We start from the raw sequence: 18,034 nt of genomic DNA on the forward strand, positions 1-18,034 counted from the left end.
GCATCTAACATCTCTCGTCCTAATATGACAGACATGGCAAACAGTCCAACCCCGCCCCGAGAGAAGCTGGCACAGGCACAAATTACTGGAATTATTGCGGGGGTGCTTGTTCTTTTTCTCGTTGTAGTAGCCATCCTGGCTTGGGCATGTCTCCAAAGGCGGAGCTATTTTCGAAGACAGCGACCTGCTGCCGGCCCCGTCGATGAGCGTCTTATGGCCCTAGGGCTTGCTGGGCGGCGAAAACTGTTTGTTACCAATCCAGACTAGTTTGGTTGTTATCGTTCTGGATGGTGATAGACATCAGCAAGATATCAGCGCGGCCTGTGAGTCGGCATTGAACAATTCTTAATTGTTTCCTAGGTCTCATGCATTATTGCGCTACAAGTCCTCACAACGTCATATCACCAATGGTCTGTGTTTTACCCAGCCTATGCAACGTGCTCAATCCTGCAAACTCCGCATTCTGGGCGCCAGATCGTCTTGGGAAATGCTGCCGCTGTGTCCACACAGATTGCGGCTGCAGTATGCGTACGCCATTGGAACCTCGCTGCAGCCGCTCCACATCACGTTGACGGCCTCGGCCAGATTCTCACCCTCGTTGACCACCTGGTGGTATGTTCCTGGGAGCGTGACCACCATCTCTCCTTCTTGACAGGTCGTCTCCGTAAATTTAATACCCCACTCGCGGAGAGCCTCGGTTGAGAAAAGGGCATTGCTGTGCCGAACAAATTGTGAACATTCCGGCTGTGCCTGACGATGCTTGACACATTTTCTGTGCGGGAATGTCTTGCGGCATTTGTTTTCAAAGTTTCTCACATTCCCAGGCTCTGGCGTAATGAACAGCCATTTCTTAGGCGCCCCCCATCGCACTAAGTTGACTGACGGCACGGCGAGGTCTTCGATATGCATGCCACTTCCAGTGAAGACGTTTTGCGCGTAATAAAGATACGGCGTCGTGATACCCGGTTTGACGCTGTCCACGAAGAGTTCCTCCAATTGAGGGCCGCAGCTTAGCAGAGGCGATGGGTTGCCATGTAAACAAGACCAATCGCCAACAAAGTATCGACCCCGCAGAGCTTGAGGACTCCGAAGAGCTTTTGATGAGAAGAGGTGCCCACTAGTGAGTGAGACATCCTTGAAACGACGAAAATGTGCGGGGTCTGAGTAGTGCAGTTGAGATACAGTGTTTTTCCCCTCGGAAGGCTTGATTTCAGTGACGTAGCTGTCCACTCGTGAGTTGTTGTCCCCCTCCAGAGAGAAGCTAGGGATTCCATTCTGAGTGAGAATATCGCGAGGACGATAGTCAACGATACGGCACTGCCAAAAGCCTCTAGCTGTTACCTCTGGATCGTTGCAAAAGCGGGCTAATGTCTCACTCGTACGGGGACCTAAGTCTCGCAGGGTAATGGTTGCCGGCTCATGAGTGGGGTCGGGAGGCGGGCAGGTATGCTGCGCTAAGTCACCCGTCGCTCGTGGCGTGTAGTTGATGTTCATGGTCACTTGGTGCTAGTGATCAGATGTATCAATTTGATAGTCTTACACTACTAGCGCACTCCTAAACCTAGATATTTGAGGGGAGACTTATACTCCTAGCTTGAGCCAGCCTTTTAACAATTGAATAATAGTGTGTCATTTAGGGGCCTTCATTACGAGGCTACGATATGAGCCCATAAATTAAGCGGCGCTCTCGGCCATTTTCTGACTCCTTATTGTAATGCCTTAGTCACGGATCGTCCTGTTGTCCGTTAATTCACAAGATATACCATGTTCTTTACATCTTCTAGAGCACTAGTACAACAAGACCAGGCGCCGCCTAAAGGTAGCTGCTGATATTAGATATCATAGCTCCTGAAAAAGATGACGGAAGCGAAACGGAATTCCCGGCAGTATCATATCACGAATAATGGTCCAAAGACAACCACAGAGATTAACTGCGACTTTCGAAACAAGTTTTGCACGACCGTATTTAGCTTAGCTCACATGCTGACTTCAATCCACGATCTTATCCTGGTGTCTTTCTGCAATGAAATGTATACTGACAGTTCCAAAAAACAGCTATTGAATTGTAGAGGCCGTCCGCGACGCATATTGCCTCATTCGTGATTAACAACGTCAACGCACTTCGCTCGCCAATTCACACAGTTATAGTGTTTATCCTTGAAACACCGACTTGTCGTGGAAAACCTATCCCTCTGCGAACACACGTGACAAGTCCATTGTTACGACCCGTTATGCATGGATAACAGTTAACCGACCCACTCGGGCGTCGGGCGGCTAGGACAGGACATTTGTACTATGCAGGATCATGGGAACAACAGGGACTCACTCAGGAACGGAAGAACTATGGTACAGGTCACGTGATGATAAGGAATGAGCATAGATAAGGGACCCACAATGAGCGCTCAGTGGAGACTTGAATGAGCGCTCATCCCACTCTAGAATGAGCGCTCATAGTGACAAGGGGCACAGCGCTCATGAACAAGCAGAACTGTTCATATAAGACTTATATATATAGTATGACCCTGAGCCTGGCTCATGGTCATACTTCCATAGCTCTTCAGCAATCAACTTAGTATTCATCCTCAGGATACTCTCAGCTTACCTTCACTGCGAATTACTTGTTGAGTCTAAGACTGATCACCTTAGCCTCTGAAGATCTGATCTACTGTTAGCCTACGACCTATGACCCAGACCACGACCAAGTGTACTGTTATTACGTCTCAATCTCCAGCTTCTGTTAGCAGACCCTACTGTCGGATAGCTGACCGTAACATCCATTCAGTGCGATGCTATACCGATGATATACGGTAGCTACTGAGGTTACATAGCTAAACGATATCCAGCTGTACAGTAGCGGCTGACTGTAGGACAACTTTGATGTCAGTCTGACTTTGATATTAACAACACGGTGACAAATTAGAATCCCATGACTTACAGGCTTGTGCCGAACGGCACATGACAGTTTGGCACAGTCATCTCCTATCAGAACAGCCTCATCTAGAACTATAAAAACAACAGTACGCCGGTCTTTGCGAAGAAGATTATGACCTATCCGTGGCTTCGAATTGTCGAAGGGAACCCGCCCACTGCAGTCATCAATCTGCCCCCTACGCTGCAGCGTGCTGAGACCCCTTCTGTGGTGAGCATCGTTCGGGAAATACCAGACTCCCGCCAGCAGCAGGGCGTGTACTCATCCCTCGGCCGAAGAAAGGGCGTCGTGTTAAATGAGGTCAATCTCCAATGCAGTCCCTTAGATGAAGAGCAATGCAGCCCGCATCACAGACATGATCAGCACCCAGTGAGTTACGACAGTACTATTGGACTGCTTTGTTGGTGGACGACCGTCCTCAGCGATGCCATCTGCTTCTTCGTACAAGATCCTCTGTCTGCCCGCAATACGCTCTCTCGATGGATAACGGAATGCAACCGCCTAGACCTTGAGTTTCGTCCAGCGGCTGTCATCATTCTGGATAGCGCTGTTGAAAACGATGAGGCGGACCGCCTCCGATCCCTCCTTGAGGAGGACCCGCCGTCTGCTTTCTTCCATTCCGTAAGCGTGCACTCCGTCCGTGGATACGGAGGAAGGCTACCCAGTAGTGTGTTTGGCCGGATGAGAGAGGTTCGAGCGATGCGAAACGCCAACCATCTCTTGTGGGACTGGCATACCATGTTCAAGCTATCGCACGGCCTTCTGCGACAGCTGGCAGGTCGATCTCCGTCGCCTCAGCGCGACATCAATGTAGGCTACGTCTCAGCTCTCGACCTTGAACGGACGCCGCAGCCCTTGCAGGAGGCAACCGAGTGGCTCGCAGATACCTGGTGTTCTTGGATAGAGCAGACTACATCAGAGGAGGAGGCTTTGCAGATGAGGCTACCGATACTCGCACACGCTATCGCAGTAGATGCAGCAATATCATACAAGGGTCAGGCGGCGTGGCATAGCTCTCACTCTTCACTGCTGCACTGCTGACATTGGAACGCAGGCTTTCACGTGAGGGCGGTCTTCGACCAGCTTCATCGGCATATCGTGAAAAAAGCACTCAGTCGCCGGAAGATTGTCTCCGCAGCCTATGGCATGGCTGTCGTCGCCTCCCATGTCGACAAGACAGCAGAGAACGCACTGGATCACATGCTGCAACACTACCAAAAATCTCGTGTCAAATTTTTGAAAGAGCATCAACCTAGTCTCGCTGACAGTCGGTCTTCCGACCTTTGCCTCCTCTGCTTCGTCAGGCCAGCAGACATCTTCCTGCCATGTGAATGTGCTTTGTGCGAGACATGCTGTCGGAGCTATGGTCGTCCCACAACAGGAACGGTGACGGCGTTCGATCGGTGCGTATGGTGTGGCATGTTGTTTGCCGGTGGATGCGCGATTCGTCAGAAGCCTATCACCGCTGGCTGTCGGGTTCTGGCGTTAGATGGTGGCGGAGTGAAAGGAATTGTACAGCTTCACGTGTTGGAGGCCATCGAAAAGCTTACGAAGCTGCCGATCCGCATATTCTTCGACCTGGCCATTGGCACAAGCGTCGGTAGGTCGCCCAGCACACCCTTCTGGTAGTTCACGCTTTTAATTACCCACACATTGCTTTTACGAATTGTGAACAAAGTAAGCTGATCATGCGTAGGAGGCATAAACGCTCTTTCCATCGGTGTCTTGCAATGGCCTCTTGACAGGTGCGAAAATACCTTCGTGGAGGTGGCGAAAAAGATATTTCCGAAGGCGACAACAGCAGCCGGCCGTTGGTGTCTCCATACGAAAAGAAACCCTACGAACAGATGCATGTGGCTGTGACAGACATAGACTCCAACACCAGCGCGTCGAAGCTTTTGACCACATACACTGCGCCGGCATGCACCGAGATGGGCGGGAGACTGGCGAGCAATATATTGGTGCGAGAGGCGTAGGTCCACCAAACCATTGTAGAGGCACCTTTTGCTGATGTTGTCGATCAAGGCTGAAACCACGTCCGCAGCACCCTGGTGAGTCGCGGACGACGGAGTGAAATCAAGGCAAAGACCATGCTAATAAAGACTAACAATTTACAGTTTATTCCCGGCCAAGCGCATCGGGGATCGTCTTCTGTACGACGGCATAGACATACCACTACCGCATGTCCGGGCGTCAGCAGTACGGCAAACTCCGTTCGACAGAAGGAGACTCTAAGGTTGTGCGAGTCGACCCTGTTATCGCCATGGAGGAAGTCGCGTTGGATGATTCCACCGCCGTCGCGCGGCTGACATCGCAGCTAAGGCGACAGCTTAAAATTGATGCGGAGCTCTGGGCGACGATGAAACAGACGTCGTGGGCCATGATATCGGCTTTGTTCTATTTTCAGCTCCAGAAACCACCGAATGTGGCTGGGAGGCACGGCCAGCTCCACTGCGAGGGAATCGTGGCCTGTAGATACGAAGACGACGCGGCAATCATGAAGATACTCGCGACCGAGTATCCTGGCCTCGTGGCGCTGGTTGACGGCTAGGAATATAACTTGCTTCCACGTGGGCGGGCAGAAGTCAGCTTTCGGCTTTTCTCATGGAACCGGCGCATCGATATCCGGATCAAACACGCTGAGAAATCCGCCTCCATAACGGGGTTTCCCGCGTCGATGGAGGGGATATATTTCTTGCAGCAGCAACTGCCCCTGGAAGTGTACGTGGTACAGGCGCCAGTGAGTGAGTGTTTGAGGAAGGGAAAACGTCGACAGCCGGCACAAAGCTTGATGGCGCTGCGCAAAAGGAGGCGCGTAGCTCCTTGAGGTAGCCTCTCTACTGTACAACTATCTATAGCCTCTTCTGAGGTAGCCGCTGGGAAGTTGATCATCTGTTTGATTCATGAAACATGATATCGTCTAAAGTTTCTGTTTTGTCAATATCTCCTGGAGTCCGATGATCAAAAGGTGGTGTGAAAACATGCTATGAGTAGATCAAAAATGGGGATCGTATCTAAAAGAAAAGAAATCAAAAGACAGCGAATGTTGTATAGAGTTTACGATTGTCCTCATATCTCTGTACGTAGTATTCCATCCGGTTTCTGCTCCACGCCACCACGAAATTTGATGAGATATCAACACAACGCCACGCGAGCCTGTTGACCTGCTTAGCGGAGACAATTGCCCGGGGTAATGAGCGACTAGTCGCCAGCTCGAACTGCAGAGTGAAAGTCGCGATAACTAGCATCTCGTCTAGGCCACGCAACTTGTGTATCAATCTATACGATCGTGAAGCCCACGTCGATTTGAGACATATCGTCAAGCTTACGACAAAGCTGGCTGGAGACTTTTTCATATCTCAAAGCTACTACTGATATTGCCTCTTGGCCAGCATGTTTAGACTGGAAGAAGGAGCAACAGTACAAAGAAAACGAAACCTCCTGTCAAACCCTGTGTTGTGTGCTCTCAGCCGTACTACGCCGAAAGTAAGAGTATGAGAAAACCGAGAAAACCACAAACAAGCGCCCAATTCATAACGAGACCCCACAAACATCTTCGTTCCCAGCGGACGCTGTCTTTCTCCGTAGCTTATAATGCCTCTTGTAAGAGTTGTTCTGACGCTTGCATATCGCAGATCATCTCGTCAAGCAAGTTTGGTCTGCAACGACACATGTCTGTGTGGTGAAGAATGGCAAGATTGTCGCAAAGGTCGGCTGCGGCAGGAAATAGGGGGAATACCGCTCGTCTTATGTTTGCTTTCCGCGATATGTTCTTCCTAATACAATCAGACGAAGGACGGATGAAGATAATCTAATGTAAAGGCCTTAGTTGGATTGGATGCATGACTAATAGGTTTGTTCATACCGGAAAAATGAATGCTTAGACGAATGATTACTTTTCTCAAGTTGATACTCGGCTGATGTTACAGGCTTATCAGGGCAACTAACTGTGCCACAAAGCAAACGCTTTAGTAATCTCAAATTCATTGTCATGATTCATAAGCCTACAGAGACCAACCACAGCCAATCTCGTCTTCTAGTCACAGATTTTGGCGTACAACGGAACAACAGCGACTAGAACTTAATGGTGACTGCTAATATGAGATAAAGTGACTGGCCCTAAACGTGACTCAGCGGTAGTGTATGTCTGGCACCTGGTCAGTACCCAGCGCCGACTAGAGCGACGAGGACTATCCTATAAACCACAGACAGCTCGCTCAAAAATGGCAATCGACAATGCATCTGCCCATAATCACTGCCGCCCTACTCGCTGCACTTGCACTGGCTTTGCCTGAAAATGAGGACGACGATAACGACGAGCAAGAGTGCCCCAGAGGCCCGGCCATGACAATGGGGACCGTTGCATACTTTGAAACCCCCAGACTCGCAGAGGCCTGTCCCGAGGCGCACGTGTACTTCCTAGACGCCCAGAGCGAGGTTGTCCGCTCCCAGCACGTCAACATCACTAATTCAACCACCGAGTGTGACACCAATCTACTGCAGGCAATCTCACTGCCGGCCGACCTCACCTCGACCTACGCAAAAGTGACATTCTTATGCGGCGGAGACGACGAGCCCCAATGCCAGATGCTCAGACTGTTACCGCCGACAGTGGCGAACTCAAGCGGTCCGTCTTCTCTGGCAATGTCCCGGACATGTGTAAATCTAGATAGTTCGGCTGCCAGCCAAACGACCAACTCGGCGACCAACCCGACTCCTTCCGTATTCCCGTCATCGCCGGCCAATCCGGCAAGCGGCGTTGCGGATGCACTGACCTCCAGCTACCCAACTGGCGGCGCGCCGACCGAGACCTCAGAGCAGTCAGCAGAAACTGCTACGGGCCCAGGTGGCTCTCTCCCCACAGCTGCCCCCACAGACCAAGATGGTCCTCCGTCTACGTCGGGTACTGGGGGATCCTTCGTCGCTACTCCGGACAGCACCACTGCAGGGCTCTCTTCCGTACCCTCGTCACCGGCACTGCCTGAGAGCCCATCTGAAGCTTCATCCGGAATTGCCAGCGATGACACAACAGGCGCGCCGTCTAGTCTTCCAGCAGGAGCCACTGGTGCGACACGCACCGCTATCGGTGGTTCGTCTGCCGAGCCATCGGATGGCGTTCAGAGTCCGACTGACATGACGACGTTCATCACATCCACCACTGCGGGGGCAAGTGGCGCGCCCCGGTGCACTTGTCAGGGGTGATTAATTATGCTGGAAGAGGTACTCTATTTCATACAAGTCCAGACAGAACTCAATGTTGTTGTTGTTGTCGTTTGGCTTGCGTATCGCTCAGGTCCATTTACAAAGGAGGGTTGAAAGTCAAGACCAGCTGTATCGAAAGGGGGAAAGTATCCACAAAATAGATCGTCCAATGCCTGAATCAATGTACCTTCTCTGCTTATTGTCGTGATAACTACCTAGTGTTCCATGCCTCTCCGCACCCACAAAGTTTGATCTGCCTCGATCCGTCGATGAATGCCCACGCACCTGCTCGATGAGGCCTAAGCGTCTCAATACAACGAACGTATGCCCTGTTGGAACAAAACAGTACATCCTGGATGACAAACTTTTCAAAGCCGCCGCGTTTCGGTTTTTTTATCTGCCATAGCGGTTGAGTTAGTGTTGGCAAACGTCTGGCGACAAGACGAACGGTCTCGCTCTTCCCCGCAGTGCTCGAAGTACAGGCCTTGAACACTTTGAAGACCTTGTTGAGCGCGGCAGGAGCGAGGATGTTGCCGAATAGGTTTTCTTTCCATGAACTTGTACGACGTGCCGCTGCCCAATAGGCTGTGGATGTACGCTTTCTGTGTTTTCGTGTACGTTGTGTACGCCGGGGGAGGGTGCGCGTGTTCTCGAGCCAGCTTGGGCCGAAGCTGCAGGTCCCGATGGGCCATGGTGGGCGGTTCATCCCTATCTTGCAATAAACCACTCGGTCCGGCACTCGGATCGGGTGTAGTAAGAAACTGTTCGAGGCCAGCTTGGCGTAAAGTCGGAAGTGATACCCTGGGCTTCGAGCTGGTGAACTGTGGTTGAACTGTTCGAAGGGGGGCAAGCTGTGGCGGCTTGATGGGGGCCGGAGGCGCGGTGCGTCTCGGACATATACAGCACGCAGGCGATGTGCTCCAGCGGCGGTCTCGGGTAGGGGCTTCGTGACTGTTCAGCGGAGGTACATATCCTTTGCGGGGCTTGCTTTCTGTGACCAACAACATAGTGAAAAATGGCCAAAACTCTTGTCTACCAGGTGAGAGAAGGAAACCTGATTTCATTGTTCGAAGCTGCAGCGCAGTACAGGAATAAATACTTCTCTTGCTAACTTTTGCTATCATCGCCGTTACATCAATATCTTTGTTCACGAAGGTCAGCCTATACACCCATGTTACGGTGATACTATTCTTCATATCACCGCAGTCATAGAATTATCGGTCACTACGCAGCAACGGAGAGGTTTCCTGCTTGAGGTGAGAAGAATTCCTAGCGTATGTTATACTGTAACTACAGTACAGGCATGCAAAGTAGTCTCATTATCGACAGCCAACTCAAACACATACACACTGGAGAAGGGCCCACATGCATGTCCAAACGACCGCCCCCACCGAAAGCCATTGAGCAATCCCCGGCTGCGTCGTTACGTTCGCGCCCAACACGGATAACACCCTGCCAGCCAGCAGCGGAAGAGAGACGCAGATGGCCATGCAAGCTAACGCAACGCACAAAACAACAAAGAGGAGGGCGACCGTTACGATACGGGGAATACACAGTAGGAGCAGACCCTGCGGGAGGAAAATCGATAGAACGATGGCCGTGCATGTGCCGACCAGGACAAACGACAAGAGCCAGTATGGGGCGATGCCCAACCCGCTGAGCGCGCCCAGGTCCGCGCTGTCCATGTCCAACGCTTCGATCTCCGGCAGGCCGGGCACGACCAGCCGGGCCGCCTGCCACAGATTCTCCAAGGCTTTGATATGGAACGTCTGCGACATGTTCAGCTCCCCATACGGCACGAGCTTGGTCGTGTCGTTGGGGTACCCAAGCTGCCAGACGCCCCTTGTTTGGAGACAGACATACACGGGAACCACGAGGGTTGGTCGGTGAGGGTCCTCACATTCAATAAAGAGCAATGCTGGGTGGTATCTCAGCCAGGCGTGACGTAGAAGAGGAACAGAAGCAGGGAGCACACCCACACAGCAACGTTCAAGCCGTTCAGCCACCGCATTTTCACAGCATCTCACATCGTTTCCCATATCTTTATATACTTTACGGCGAAGTCATCCGCACGTTTGTGACTCAATTGACCATGAATCGCTGAATGTGTCAGTCGTCTGGGCTTCTTTGCCTTGTAGTGTGCGCTTAGCGATTTAAACGTACGTACAAAGTGGTTTACCGCTACCGCACATGTGCGCTAAGACGCTCTTTCAAGTACCTCAAGATTCTCCTCCGGGTGGCCATATCAGGCTCCGGCTTGTGCGCTATTGTCTGCTCGCACACCAGGCATTTTACGTGTCGATTGTACGTGCTCAAGTAGATTATATGAGATGGTTTGCTGGCTGTGGTTCCGAGGTCGATGTCGCACTTACAATATCCGCAGATGAGGGTCTGGCAACAGGAAAGCGTAAGAGCGAACATCGCACGTTGAGAGCATAGCGAGCAGAGTAGATCGACCGGGGTCCGAATCGGGCTCAACGCGTCCATGGTGGCAAAGCCGCATGAGAAGAGCAAAAGGCGAGGAGAAAGGAGATGTCAAGATTGAGTTGGTTAAAAGGGTAGCTCGGTATACTGGGTTTTCATGATGGACGCTGGAGGCAATAACTGTTAGTCTCTCCCAACACGTACAGGACATAACAACACAGAAACCCCACGTCGCTTCTAACTACCAAAAGCATGTAGGCATGACTTTGCCATCGGCATGTTGCAGTAGACTGCCCTTGCCTTTGCTGCCTCGTACGTCGCATCGTTGTTCGTCATCACTATGCGATTCGGTCATTCCAGTCAATTCAGTCAACTGATTCAGCCCAATCGAGTCAATACTGACTCGGATGCCCAACTGCTTATTGTCCAAACACGGAAGCGTGGATTAAAATGGCAGAGAGGTAGTCACGAGAAGTATGATGACACAGCGTAGCAGCATGACTATGATTGAAGGTATCCAGAGACCCCCTTAACAGGGCTGCAGAGCTGATGAGCTGATTTTTCATGTTGTACGATATGTTGCATAGCGTCCCTTCAAATATGGCTCTGGTTGATGAGCAGTAAGTGCTTGAGCCTCGATATTTATCATTGGTCTGGCAAAGCCATTCCTGCGTCCCATAAATGGAGACAAGAGCTGAAGTGCCTCTGGCTATATCGAAGCGCTTGGTTTTGATCCATGTAGAGCGCCGCGTGGAATGCGAGTACGAGAGACTCACCGAACCCGCCTCAGACGACGGGCGCTGCCTGGTTCGACACCGTCACAACAGAGAAATTGCTGTGTGCCGATTGACGTGGCTCCAGAGCCTTGAAGGAATTGGGCGCATTGCTCACCGGAACATCGCCGCGATACATGGCATTTTCCACGAATCCCAGGCCGTCTTCCTCGTCCACGAACGACTCGAGGTCGATCTGCATGACCTTGCGATCACAGATGAGATCCATGTTGCTTCCGTCCTGTCTCAGGTAAGCAGGAAGCGCGACCTTCTGAGGCGGTATCTTCGATGTTGAGATGCGTGCTAGGTCATCGAAGGCATTCACCATGTGGTGGCTGAGAAGATCCGGTTTCCCCTAGAGTCCATTTGCGTCACGCGGTGTGGGGTTGTCAAGATAGGTACTTCGCGACGAATTCCATTGATGTCCTAGAGATTGTGTCTAAAGCACACAGTGCTTAACGTTTGTTTCCAACCGGCCGTCGATATCGTCAGCGACGCCGAGCGGTACTGGTCAAGACTGTACGGCGACGTCCTTCTTTGGATCAGGTCACAGCTACAGGGTCTGGGCCTGAGCTTTGCTGCGCGCGATTTCCTGTCAAAAAGCCACGAGAGAACGCTCCCTGGCATACAGGTACGCTAGCTTCCCCGGCCACATCTTCGGGTTTCGCTGAAACAACTTCCAGCACCAGTTTTTGACGAGGTCCAAGGGGCCTGACGGGCTGTTTGCCCTGGTCGCACAAGCATTGGAAACGAAAGAGACCGTCGTGCTCGATCGGGCGCGAGACAATCTGGTACCTTGCGACCTAGTCACGAGGATGTGGCATCAACCCTGTCACGAGCAGCAATCTGTTCTGAGAAGGAGATGACGGGAAAGTGTAGATGTCCTTCATTAGACTACGCGATTTCAGTCATTTTTGCATCACCAGCAACTATCGCAAAGGTGTCCTCATCAAGGAACACATCCCAAATCGGTGATCGCATGTCTGGGATAGACATGCTTGTTTCCACAGGTCTCGCCAGACCCGGAAACACATGTTCAAAACATCCCTCCCACTGGCGCATGACCTCCTTATACGTCCATTGCAGCTGGCTTATCGCGGAACAGCCAGGCTCATTCCATCTGGCTAGGTGTATTAAGTGCTATTGAAAGGCGGTCGCACACATCTGCCATTTCGCTATGAATGAGATAATGTCGTCCTTCTCTGGAACGTATGGTACGGCTGGTAGTGGCAAGCTGACTACGTGGCTTTGGTTGTTTTTAACGAGTGATATTTTTGGGTTTCTGTGAGGGCGTCTACGTTCCGTCCGCCGGGGCCCAGATGGCGACTCAGGCAAAAAAAACGAATATCTTGACAGGCGCACGCTGGGTATGGGGAAGTCCATATCGACTGTCTTTGGGTATGGGACAAAATTAGAAAAGCAGCGTGTTTGGGAGCAGAAGCTCTGCGAGTTTGCCAGCACGACTGCGAAGGAGACACGGTCGTGAGTAATTGAAAGATGTATGATATCTTGGTGGATGCGGAAGGTAGCTTTCTGTTTTGAACAACGAGTTGACCAGTTCCTATGCAAGAAAGTGCGCTGCTGATTGGCAATGATTAGCGCACACGCCTGAAACGATACCCATGCTTGTGTGGTTTGCAGGGCGCGATGACATAAGAGCGTAAGACTAAGGACAGCAGACGGGCGCTTCATTTGCTCAGCAGGCGACAGATTAGACTTTGTAGGTTATCATAACCAATGGAGCGTAGTGGGCGTTGGCGCTAAGCTGACCACAGCCATGATGAGGTGACTGAAACTCGTGCCGCTGTCAGTTCATTCAGAGAATCTCTCTCCTCCATGGCGTCACTAGGGAACTATTGGGGCACAAAAATACCGCAGAAAGGGCAAAGTTGCGCTAACCGCCATGAACGAAGTCAAAGATTTGGACAATAGGACTTCTAGCTGATTTACTACTGTATTGAACCTATACGCTAACGAGGTGCAGTACCATCAGACATCCAATCCACAGTGGGGTCGTTGCGCCGTTCCATCTCCTCCGGGTCCAAATTATGTCGTGTGTAGATGGCTATGCAGATGATACCTGAGACTTGAATTGCAATGTTCGTCGTCTATTATCCCAGCTGCTCGTCCAGAGGAGATTTCTGCTTTAACCCCAAGCCGCCTATCGGCCATTAAGAAGTAAATCGGGGCATCGCTCACCGGCGAGGCCTCACTTCTACCACGGCTTCGGATGACATGATTTGCTGTGCAGATCATCATCGAGATATTACGAGTGAGCCAGGGCAACCAACTGTGACATAAAGCAAAAGATTCGGTAATTATACCAGAGGCATCATTATCCCCTGTTCTGTACCACATAGTTACGCCGGCCAGCACCTCAACTGGTCAGGCTGTAACACCAGATTCACCATACACTTTCCCGAAATGTTGCAACATCGGCGCGTAGTAAAGGTCCAACACTTCTTCAGCTCTTCGTGCCGTCCAGCGAGAGTGAGGTCTGGGGATCAGAAGGCGCTGCATCAAGTCAGAGATTGCTTCATTCGTGACATAAAGAAGCAAACCCTGGTAATAGCAAGCAGCGGGATGCTCGCTGCATCTGCAGCCTCGCGTAGTTCTGAATCTGAGGCGCAAAATTGGATAGCTGTGCTACGGTCGACCGCATGGCCGTCGACACATAGAAATTGAAATTTCCTTTTTCTTGTTAGACGTGTGGTACTCAATCAGAACTGCCTACCACACACCTCATAATAGCACCAAGCATACGATTCGACCGGTTACTAGAGGGACATAGCGACCTGTCTGGCCGAAACCATTCGTCCTGGTGAAGAACGAGTTCCCGCATAATGCAGGCAGCAGACCAAAGATCGATCTCTGAGCCGTACTGCGTGCTTATATCCTGCCATTCAAAGGCGTCTGCTACCAACAGCTCTAGTGGCCGGTAGTATAACGTGCAAACCTATGTAGTGTCAGTTCGTTAAGAGACAGCACCGCAAGGATCTGTAGCATACCACCGGAGTTCTGGCGTCAGATCCATCAAGGCAGTGAGATAATCCAAAGTCGCAAATCTTCACGCAGTCGTCCTCAGAAATCAGTATGTTATCGGGCTTGAGGTCACGATGAACGATTCCGATATCGTGTAGAAAGCTTAAGCCTAGCAGGATCTGGTCGGAATACCAAGCCGCTTGATTGAAGCCAAGCGGAGCACGCCTGAGCCTTTGGCTGAGGTTCTCAGCGACGTAGGGCAAGTCGACAATCAGCTCGTCTCGCACGTAATGGACCTCTTGCAGATAGATGCAGTGTTTGCGGACTTCGGAAGGATAGTTCTTGATTCGACGGAGGCAGCCGATTTCCCGGAGGCTCTCCGGCGAGAGCCCGCCAGATCCTGGAAGAGGCATATGTTTCCGTGCGACAAGCTGGCCCTGCACCACGACCTTGTAGACGACGCCATAAGAGCCCGATCCCACCCTTTCAGGAAATGAGAAGTTCAGTTCATCTTTGACAAAGGGACACGATTTTCACGAGTCTGGCAGGTCTGTGTGGCCGGCGTGCATATCTATATGCGTAGAGGACGGGATACTATCTGGACCTCAATGCGTTGAAAACGCAGAGGGAAACAATTTTCACCTGAGACTGCTGTATAGGGATATTGCACGCATTCAACTTTTTATGTGACTCATCTATGTAGTAGTCAAAGTTGACTTTTTGTATTCCCCGCCCCCGCTTCCGATCAGTCATGTCTGGCTTATTACGCAGTGCAAGTCGTCAAGCTTTCGCTCAAACCCGTGGGCGAACCATTGTATCAACAGTACCATTGGCCATGCAGGGGCTCAAATAGACCTAAGCTTCCGTCGCGATCCCGAACCTCAGCACCTTCACTCTTACCTTCAACCCCGACAACCCCCCCAGGGTCCACTTCGGACTCTCTGTCCCATGTAAGAGCTGATGCCGGGCGAGGCCGCCGGGATACTACTGTTTTCCAGCTGTTGGGTTGCGTCGATACGTCCAAGATGACGGCAATTCCCATGGCACCTTCGTACAGTTCAGCACCCCACGTGCGCAGAAGCTCGTCCTGATGGTCGACGTATTTCCTTGACATGGCACGAGAACCACCAGCAACCGTAGAAAAGAATTGCAGGGCTTTGATATCGTCTAGCCAGCGAGACAGGGCCCAAACTTCCACAAGGGCGATATGGACAAGTTCTAGGTTTGCTTTGGAGCCTACGCAACGAAGCAGGACTTCTTTTGACCTTCGTAAGGATGGACGAAGGATAGGATCTTGAGCGTTAGCTTCATCGTCGAGCGACACTATCAGACTAGCAATCTCGCAATCCAGCGAAGACATCGTTCTGCTGCAAAAGAAAGACGACACTGTGAGCTGGCAAATTTATGTTGGAGGCTTTCCATACTGGATGGTAGACTTGGAATAAAGCCTGAGACTAAATAGTAGGGTTGCTGAGTTACTGCCCTTAGTCACTACCAAAACCTCTCCTGTGACAGCAGCGGCTCTTGCAGCGGTTACCATATCGATAGCGACATATGAACTAATAAATTGAAAGTATGACCAACGCAGAAGTTCTGAAGCGGCTGCACACATGAATGCGAACGCCACGCGTTTTTAAGTCGATTGCTACCCCCTTTAAGTCATCTCAGACTACTGCTGATAATAGAGAATGCTGCTTTTATAGTGTGTGATTTTTCATTAATCAGCTCTAACTCTTCCGCTATTTAAGCTAAGATCACGAACGCTTTTATCTTACGAGGCGAGGTTTGTCCGTGTGTATTTAAAGGCGTTGGGATGGTTTCTGTCGAGTAAAATGGCGGCGAATTTCCCTCTCATTATCTTGGCTTTGACCGTAGTTGTGAGCTTTGCGCATTACGTTCTAGGTGTTGTACTTACCCTTCTTAAGATCTGGGCTTTCGTGACTATGGTCATGCGGGTTTCCAATGGTCCGACGGTCGGCTCAGGGATTATTGCCATGAATCAGTTGTCGAAGGAATGTTTTTCAAACGCCGCACACTTTCCGGTCCTAAACCACGTCCTCCGAGATACTTTTGACGGCCTCCATATGTGGTTGAACGACATGTGGAAACGGGAAACCAGGAATGACCGGAGTGACAACCAGGCCTCTGGAGAGATTCCACCGGCGCATCAACACCACATGGATTGAATGCAGCGGTGATACGCCGTAACTGAATACTAGTCTGCCCAGGCTGCGCTGTCGACTTAGATTGTGGATTTTATGATTAGCACACATGTAGCAAGTGGCGGGAGTGGAATTGCTTATTTAATTGAAGTCGAAGATTTCAGGTACTATTATGTGAAACGGCCGCAATAGATCGGCTGTCCTGCTTCATTCCTCGCTTAACATAGGGTCTGTCTGCTGAGGTGGTGTGAGTGAGTTGTAGCTATTGCCAACAACATATATCTCCGTATTATGTCTACGATATTGTCACTTTACTTCTATTAGAAATGCCGAGTAACTCATATTTTGTAGATGATAAGTGGCAGCTGCTCTTATGGTCACAATGACGCATTTCGTGTTCGTTGACTATATATCACCCAACGGGACCGGTCTGTCGAGCGTCCGTCACAAAGCATAACCACAGTTCGTTTTAACGAGCATGCCCACCTATGAAATCCGATGTTCACTTAGAGAAGGGAAATTTTGTAAGATTTACATACAATCTCCAACTATCTGCAAGGCTTGCTTGGAGAGGACCTCCACACGGCTTTGTTTACGGATTGAAGGCCCTCTCCAAGCAAGCCTTGCAAATAGTTAAAGAGTGTGTTACGAAGTCGAATGCCAACGGCCCCTTCGAGGAAGACGAGTATGCATGGTATATGGTGCGAATGGCCTTCGCTGTAGATAACCTTCATTACAAGCGTATTATCGAAAGGAATATTAAGTTAGAGAACATCCTCCTTGGCTCACATGGCGTGCTTAAGATTGTGGACTTTGGATGCGGTGTAAATGGTATGAGCAGAAACACCCTCTGCGGCAAGCCTGAGTACTTGGCGCCGGAGATGATCACAGTTCACATGAGGGGTGGGCGGTATGACGAAAGAGTCGACATCTGGAGTCTAGGCATTCTCATGTACGAGCTCCTTGTCGGCGTTGGACAGGCGCTACGGCTGTATATTGACCGCATCCGAAGGGTGGGCTACACACTACCAGGTGACGTTCATTTAGCTATTCTGCTGTTTCTTAGTCTGGAGGCCTAGGACTTGATGGGACAAGTACTTCTGATGTGCTATGATCACGCCATCTGAATGCTAAGTAGGATTGGCTATAAGTGGTCGAATCGACCGAGGGGATCTCGATGCGGAAAACAAAATCGCACCCCTGGATTCCGAAGCATTGCATGAAGACTCTTTGATAGGCTGTTGGGGACGAACGGTGGTGCCGTGTCAGCAACTTGGAGGGTAACACTCGGTAAGGCTGTCCTTTGAATCGTGGTACTGTAACAAAACGGCCAGATTGAAATTGTGCGGCAGACCTATCCTGGTACTTTATCGATGCACGTAGAATACATGCACGCAGCGAAATTGACAGAACAGCATTGAGTGCTACATAAAGTTGGACAAAATCGTCAGAACCAAGCAAATCATCCGTAGAAAGCGACAGAATACCGCTGATAGCCCAACGAGCTTTGAGCAAGCCAGATGCCTCCCGCAACAGAGACCGCTGCGCGCACGACCCGCTTC

The 18,034-nt window shown here is 50.8% G+C and overlaps 7 protein-coding genes across 7 annotated transcripts; 4 read left to right on the forward strand and 3 right to left on the reverse strand.

Moving 5' to 3' along the window:
• Window positions 1–3,284: 3,284 nt before the first annotated feature.
• On the forward strand, window positions 3,285–5,480 carry PLA1-1 (Phospholipase A I; the record flags this gene model as incomplete). The annotated part of the gene is made up of 8 exons (XM_066153732.1): window positions 3,285–3,298; window positions 3,352–3,923; window positions 3,984–4,529; window positions 4,626–4,674; window positions 4,802–4,901; window positions 4,955–4,980; window positions 5,047–5,128; window positions 5,247–5,480. 8 exons carry the CDS (start codon window positions 3,285–3,287, stop codon window positions 5,478–5,480), a joined length of 1,623 nt encoding a protein of 540 aa, XP_066006903.1.
• Window positions 5,481–7,165: 1,685 nt separating this feature from the next.
• Window positions 7,166–8,131, forward strand: CGGC5_v017074 (uncharacterized protein; the record flags this gene model as incomplete). The annotated part of the gene is made up of 1 exon (XM_066153733.1): window positions 7,166–8,131. The coding sequence occupies one exon, from the start codon at window positions 7,166–7,168 to the stop codon at window positions 8,129–8,131; it is 966 nt and encodes a 321-aa protein (XP_066006901.1).
• A 211-nt stretch (window positions 8,132–8,342) lies between these two features.
• Window positions 8,343–9,909, reverse strand: CGGC5_v017075 (uncharacterized protein; the record flags this gene model as incomplete). Its single annotated transcript, XM_032028320.2, has 4 exons — window positions 8,347–8,416; window positions 8,497–8,528; window positions 8,580–8,733; window positions 9,641–9,909. 4 exons carry the CDS (start codon window positions 9,907–9,909, stop codon window positions 8,347–8,349), a joined length of 525 nt encoding a protein of 174 aa, XP_031875391.2.
• A 245-nt stretch (window positions 9,910–10,154) lies between these two features.
• On the reverse strand, window positions 10,155–10,568 carry CGGC5_v017076 (uncharacterized protein; the record flags this gene model as incomplete). Its single annotated transcript, XM_066153734.1, has 4 exons — window positions 10,195–10,231; window positions 10,295–10,312; window positions 10,350–10,442; window positions 10,504–10,568. 4 exons carry the CDS (start codon window positions 10,566–10,568, stop codon window positions 10,195–10,197), a joined length of 213 nt encoding a protein of 70 aa, XP_066006899.1.
• A 463-nt stretch (window positions 10,569–11,031) lies between these two features.
• On the forward strand, window positions 11,032–12,194 carry CGGC5_v017077 (uncharacterized protein; the record flags this gene model as incomplete). The annotated part of the gene is made up of 7 exons (XM_066153735.1): window positions 11,032–11,068; window positions 11,143–11,175; window positions 11,298–11,362; window positions 11,417–11,578; window positions 11,636–11,726; window positions 11,781–11,959; window positions 12,012–12,194. The coding sequence occupies 7 exons, from the start codon at window positions 11,032–11,034 to the stop codon at window positions 12,192–12,194; spliced, it is 750 nt and encodes a 249-aa protein (XP_066006900.1).
• A 1,519-nt stretch (window positions 12,195–13,713) lies between these two features.
• Window positions 13,714–15,670, reverse strand: CDKL4-2 (Cyclin-dependent kinase-like 4; the record flags this gene model as incomplete). The annotated part of the gene is made up of 5 exons (XM_066153736.1): window positions 13,714–13,842; window positions 13,890–14,019; window positions 14,070–14,284; window positions 14,337–14,710; window positions 15,211–15,670. 5 exons carry the CDS (start codon window positions 15,668–15,670, stop codon window positions 13,714–13,716), a joined length of 1,308 nt encoding a protein of 435 aa, XP_066006897.1.
• A 472-nt stretch (window positions 15,671–16,142) lies between these two features.
• Window positions 16,143–16,496, forward strand: CGGC5_v017079 (uncharacterized protein; the record flags this gene model as incomplete). The annotated part of the gene is made up of 2 exons (XM_066153737.1): window positions 16,143–16,187; window positions 16,236–16,496. The coding sequence occupies 2 exons, from the start codon at window positions 16,143–16,145 to the stop codon at window positions 16,494–16,496; spliced, it is 306 nt and encodes a 101-aa protein (XP_066006898.1).
• Between the last annotated feature and the right edge of the window lie 1,538 nt (window positions 16,497–18,034).

This window comes from Colletotrichum fructicola (assembly GCF_000319635.2).
Source record: "Colletotrichum fructicola Nara gc5 chromosome Unknown KSG_Nara_v1_contig11, whole genome shotgun sequence".
Classification (NCBI taxonomy): domain Eukaryota; kingdom Fungi; phylum Ascomycota; class Sordariomycetes; order Glomerellales; family Glomerellaceae; genus Colletotrichum; species Colletotrichum fructicola.